The sequence below is a fragment of the Grammomys surdaster genome, unplaced genomic scaffold (genome assembly GCF_004785775.1).
Source record: "Grammomys surdaster isolate TR1022 unplaced genomic scaffold, NIH_TR_1.0 181, whole genome shotgun sequence".
Taxonomy (NCBI): domain Eukaryota; kingdom Metazoa; phylum Chordata; class Mammalia; order Rodentia; family Muridae; genus Grammomys; species Grammomys surdaster.
In genome coordinates this window covers 2,440,065-2,446,429 of record NW_021604626.1, presented here as the reverse complement: position 1 = coordinate 2,446,429, position 6,365 = coordinate 2,440,065, and the positions used below count along the sequence as shown (strand labels likewise).

The 6,365-nt window shown below is 43.0% G+C and overlaps 1 protein-coding gene across 1 annotated transcript in view; it reads right to left on the bottom strand.

The window, feature by feature from the left end:
* Tarbp1 (TAR (HIV-1) RNA binding protein 1) overlaps nucleotides 1-6,365 on the bottom strand; it is a 49,241-nt gene that overhangs the window by 13,262 nt on the left and 29,614 nt on the right. The window contains exons 18-21 of the mRNA XM_028767726.1: nucleotides 5,483-5,673; nucleotides 5,276-5,347; nucleotides 2,505-2,625; nucleotides 594-704 (exon numbers count right to left, since the gene is read on the bottom strand). Coding sequence (XP_028623559.1) covers nucleotides 594-704; nucleotides 2,505-2,625; nucleotides 5,276-5,347; nucleotides 5,483-5,673 — 495 coding nt within the window. The remainder of the gene's footprint in view (nucleotides 1-593; nucleotides 705-2,504; nucleotides 2,626-5,275; nucleotides 5,348-5,482; nucleotides 5,674-6,365) is intronic.

The following is a 6,365-nucleotide window of genomic DNA, read 5'->3' as shown; positions in this document are numbered from 1 at the left end:
GTGTGTGTGTGTGTGTGTACACATGGAGAGGTCAGGACAACTTTTGGGAGTCAGTTCTTTCCTTCCACGAGGTAGGTCCCAAGGATTGAACTCAGACTGTCAGGTTCTCTGTGTATCTGTTTCTTTCTCATGCTCCCCTTCATTCTTCCCCCCCTCCCTCTCTGCCTCTCTCATACACAGATATTTTTTTTTTTTTTTAATGAAAAGGATTTTACATCTTGGCACAAGCTATAGTCATCAGAGAGAAAGGAGCCTCAGTTGAGGAAATGCCTTCATGAGATCCGCTCATAGAACATTTTTTCAATTGGTAATTGTTAGGGAGGGCCCAGCCCACTGTGAGTGGTGCCATCTCTAGGCTGGTGGTCCTGGCTCTATAAGAAAGCAGGCTGAGCAAGCCAGTAAGCATCACTTCTCCATGACCTCTGCATCAGCTCCTTCCTCCTGGTTCCTGCCCAGTTTGAGTTTCTGTCCTGACTTCCTTTGGTGATGAACAGCCCAATAAACCCTTTCCATCCCAACTTGCTTTTGGTCATGGTGTTTCTTCACAGCGATAGAAACCCTAACTAATATAGGGAACATGAGAACTAACAGACCTGATCAAATGCAGGGAAGAGGACAAGCAGAGTCTGCCACACACGGTTCTTCACACGGTGCTGAAGGGAGTTCTCATGGTATCGAGTTCTGGACCTGGATGCTGACTCATCCTGGAGAGACAGGGTGGGAATCAGTCAGGGTAATCCCCCTACCACATGTGTAACTAAGAACAGTATCTGTGACAACTTAAAACCTGAAAGGTGTTACAAAGCAACATTCCATACACTGTTTCTGCTCAATTTGAATTTGCAATTCAATTTCTGTGTCACTAGGAGGGCAACCATTCAATACCACCTCTAGACACAAGGTGGCAGCACCATGTTCTGCATCACAGAGCTTTTCTTTCTGGCTTTCAGCAAACTCAACCAAGCAGCCCACCTTCACAGGGTCTGCGCCCAGGAACTCCTTTTCTATTACCAAGCTATAGCTTCAGCGTCTCAAGGGTTACTTTTGTCACCAAGTCACTGCTGAGCCAAGAAGCCACTTAAGAATGTTACACATATTGTCAGATTCTTTTAAGATGAAAAGTCAATCAAGCATTTCTGGGGCCATTTCCATCAAAGGTGGGCATGCCTCCACTTCTCAGAGACCTTTCTAGATAATATTCAGCTCCTCTACTTTCTGGTCTAACCAGCTTCGAGGTAGTCAATGAAACACCACTTCCTCTGAGACAGCCCCCACATCCAGCTCCCACAAGGAAGGTCAGGACAGTTTTTTTTTTTTCTATGAAAAATAGTTCCTAGGTTTTATATACCAAAGTTGACCTCCATTCAGAAAACAAAGTTTGTGAACAGTCCTGTTTTGAGTGAGACACTTGACTAAGTGGGTTCCATAGCCTCTCAAGCATCTACAAGGTCAGACAGCAGGGCAGAACTCTGTCCACTTAAGGAATAAAAGAACCAGAACACAGCTTGGTGGTAGAGCAATCGTCTGGCACATACAAGGCCTCAGGTTCCATTCTCATACTGACTGCACTCAATGCCATCCTTTCTAGTTTCTCCCAGGTTTATGAAACCCATCTTTCAGACCCTGTACAGGTCATAGGTGACTTAGCAGGTAATCTGGGAAGTTCAGAAAAACTGGTCATTTTTACCCTATGAGTATGAAATTTTCATCAATCCAACAGAAACATCAAGAACCCTATCTAAGCCTGACAGCAGTGAGTCTTAAGACAGGTAACTGTGTTGGTTAACAATGCAGCTGGACACCATGTAGAGTCACTGAAGAGAGAAGATGCTGAGTAGGTCTGTGAGAAAGGCTTTAGGTTAGGTTGAAGTGGGAAGACCCACTCCACTCTAAATGCAGGCTGTGTGATTTGAATGAGTTGGGTCCTAGACTGGCCAGAGGAGACAGCGAGCTAGCTGAACACCGGCATTCACCTCTCTGTGCTTCCTTGACCATGGACTCATTATGGCTGCCTCAGCCTTCCTGGTCATGGTGGACTGCACTTTGCAAACCAGGAGCCAACATAAACCCTTCCTTTCTTACGGTGCATTTGTCTGGTCTTTTTTCATGCCCCCCCCCCCAAAAAAAAAAGTAACAGACACAGCAGTCTTTGAGGGATTCTCCCATTCTTTCAGTTCGCCCCTTCCTGGATGTCTACTAGTTTCATACATAGTGTGTGCATGCAGCACAGGAAATGCAACACGTCTGAATAGGCAACCAAAGATACATAGGTGAAGGCTACAGGACCAAGGGAACCAAACCTGAGAAGCTTAGGTAGACAGGCACTAAGGAACGAATGAAGCCTTAGTCAAAGCCACAGAGCATCACCATCAGGCTTTCCGTGGTAAAAGGTGTTTAGACATACTCTATGTCTCCACATGTTTGGGTCAATTAAAGGGCAAGTTCTAGACCATGGCCCGCTGAAAGCAGAGTTAATTCGAAGCAGGATGAAGGCTCCTCCTTACCTTATCCAGGAGCTTGATAGCAAGATCTTCTAAGAACAACTTGTGGGACACGTCTGAGCCATCTAGCAGACACAAGAATTTGATGGCACAGATTCTCACATAATAATCTTCTCTCTTAGTGCTTAAAATATAAAATGATAAACTGTGTTAATATTTTTTAGAAGTAGGAAAAATACATCTACTTTTTGTAACAAAAGTCATCACAAGTACCAATTCCTCCCCTGAAACATGCTTGAGATTATGAAGGTCTATAATGAATGTCCTTTTGAACTGGGAGACAGCAGACAACAAACAAGTATTTCACAGTGTGTGTGTGTGTGTGTGTAGATCCTTGAGGTCTGAGTGGATCTGTGCCCATTCTCAAGGACCTCAAGGATCCACACACACACATGCACATGCACACGCACCTGTCCCCAGACCCTGCCTCCTACTATACAGTAGTTCCCTGCTCTGAATGTCTGCCCATTCACATCAAAATTAAACTGTCGGTATTTCCACATCTCAGGTCAACTCTTCCGGTGTTAAAAGATATCACTTTAATGTAACAATAAGCACTTAGCAAGACCCACTTGAAAGTGACACTCTGACTACCATGAACCAATCCAGCAAATAAACAAAATAAAAAATTAAAAACAATTAGCTGGGCTGGAGAGATGTACTAGCCGTCTACAGGACTGGAGTTCAGTTCCCAGCACCCACATCAAGAAGCTCTCAACCTCCTGCAACTCCAGCTCCAGGGACCCAACACCCTCTTCTGGGCTCTTTAGGTGTCTTTACTCACGTGCACATACACAAATACACACAGATACACATAAGTAAAAGTCTCTGAAAACAATTATAACTGCTCCCATTTAGGGAAACATGGCAGATGACACAGCTAGCCCTGGAGTGAACACTTGCTATAAATATTCACAGCAATCACCTGTTGGCCTTAACCCTAAAAATCAAAATAAAACGACTTCACAATCTTTTCATATTTCAAACACACATACAGGCTTATGAAAGAAGATGAGAAAATAAGACTTGAATAAAACGTATTTGATAAGCTCCAAAAAATTGAATTTAGGGCTGGTAAGATGGCTCGTGGGGAAAAGGCTTTTGACACGCAAGCCTGGCTCACCTGAGTCCCACACTCAAAACTCACATAAAGGTGAAGGGACAGAACTGTACCAGGTCATCCTTTGACCTCCATATGTGTGCCACGGCACAAGCCTTACCCCCTCCAACACATAAAAATAAATATATTTAAGGTCAATTAGATTAAAACCATCATCCTAGAAATACGTCCACATAGCTATCCCATGTTCACTAAATACACACATAGAAGAGGTATGAACTTTTCTATGTTAATTATTCAATGAAAAGGCTTCAATGCAGCCCCCCAAAACCTCAGAGCCTTTCATTCACTCTATTTTTATACATAATGTATTTGCTTGTTAAAATGATAACAAAGAATTCTATAAATTTTACAATCAAATAAAGGTTTAAAAAAGTAAGTACGCATGATTACCTCCATCCAGAGCCCCTCCTATAAGGAGGAGGAGGGGCCTACATTATCTGAAGGTATGTTTTTACTTGAAATTACATTTTTGAAAGCTTATTAACTTAGTAAATAGTGAAGATACAAATAAAATAGATGAGTAAATAATATTATGTTTAACTCATTTTTTAAATTGTTTATTTTTATTTCATGTGCACTGGTATTTTTACCTGCATTAATATCTGTATGAGAGTGTTGAAGCCTCTGGAACTGCAGTTACAGACAGTTGTGAGCTACTATATAGGTGCTGGGAATTAAACCTGGGTCCATTGGAAGAGTGGCCAGTGCTCTTAACCACTGAGCCATTTCTCCAGCACCAAAATTTTACTTTATATTTTAAAGATTTATTTGTTTATTTTATGTATATAAGTACTCTATCTGCATGTACACTTGCATGCCAGAAGAGGGCATCAGATCCCACTATAGATGGTCAAGAGCCACCATGTGGTTGCTGGGAATTGAACTCAGGACCTCTGGAAGAGCAGACAGTGCTTTTAACCACTGAGCCATCTCTCTAGCACCCTTGAAACACATTTTTGAAGGCCTGGGTTATGGTGTGGATGGGGAATTCCCTCTCTGGCTCATGTGTTGAAGCTATGTTTGCAAGGGGTGGCCTCATTATGGAGTTTATGGAACCTTGGGAGGTGGGGCCTAGCTGGAGGGAGGGAGTCACTGGGGAAGGTGTAGGTTTACAGTCCTACTTCACTTCCTATTTCTGTTTGCTACCAAGCTCTGGATGCCATGGCCATAAGCTACTCCTGAAGTCATGATGGGCTGTATTTCCCCAAACTTCTCTTAAGTTGCTTGTCAAACATTTAGCCACAGTAGTAGTAGGAGGAGTGGTAATAATAGTAGCAATACAACTTATTCATTAAACTAGACATAATGAGAAAACTTTCATTACATTTATGAATAACAGAGCTATAGAGATGGCTCAGCAGCTCAGAGGACTAGTCACACTTTCAGAGGACTCAGGTTCAATTCCCAGGACCCACATGGTGGGCCACAACCTTCTTTAACTCCATTTCCAGGAAATCTGACACTCTCTTCCAAGCTCTGAGGGTACCAGGTAGGCATGCAGTGCACTGATATCCATGCAGGCAAAACACTCACACGCATAAAATAAAAATAAATGAATCTTTTCAAAATGTTATGAATAAAGACCGTCACGGAGGTTAAATCAAGTGGAATGTCTCACTTGCATCAAGACACAAAAACGGGCTGGACTTACTTCTCAATGATGATGTTTGCTGCACAGCTTGGTCCAAGGTTTTCTATGAAGGTTTGGACATCCTGAATGAGTCTTTAAAATATGGGGGGGGGGGGGGAACAGGTTCAGCAAATTAAATCCCCGAAGTTAATACTATAGCCTGGTCGAATATTCAACACAGATGTAACCCCACCCATGCGTGGCAAGCTGACCGTGGCGTTTTTTTACCTCTGATCTCGCCTAAACACTGTTCCAAACACACAAGCCTCCAGGACGAGTTCACTGTAATCCTTAGCACTGGAGAATGACCCCTGGGACACACCGGAAGCAGCTGCTAGCCAAGATTGGCAGCAGTGACTTATCAGAATATTGAAGACACCCGATTTTATGGAGGACATTTCAATCATCTTGCACATAATCTGAAATGAGACACAACATTCAGGTTAACCTTTGACCAGGTCAGTTATGAAGAGAATTAGTAGCATAATAATAATTAAAATCAGCAGCATACTAATGACTAAAGTTAGCAGCATAATAGTTTTGCTAAAAAGTAGCGAGCGCTTTCAGAAACCTTTCCAGCCTGGGATGATCAATCTTTACAGTCCGTTTGACACTTTGAATCAATGAGGAGACAGGTGTCTCTAAGTGTCTAAGCACCTATGGTGTGTTTCCAGACATCCACTCTGAATGTGATGTCACATTCTGCAGCCTGGGGCCTGCTTTAAATAAAAAGGAGGAAGTGAGCTGAGCCTCAGCATCCATCTCCGTCTTTCCTGACTGTGGATGGGCTGTGATAGCCGCCTCATGCTCCTGCTGCAGTGCCTTCCTCACGATGGACTGTGTCCTCAAACCTTGAGCCAAAAATGATAGACTGTGTCCTCAACTGTGAGCCAAAAAGCCCTTTCCTTCCTTCTCCTAGGAACGAGAAGAGTAACTCACAGCCTGGCCCCAGACACTGTACATCAAATGCAAAATACGTACAGCTTTTAATGTCAACCTACAAAGTGTCTCAATATGGAAAGCACAACCCTCAGGGCCTGCTGAAGAGACTTTCTTTCTGTATGTAGCATATTCATTTGCTGAAATGGCAAATGTAAGTTGTATGATAAAC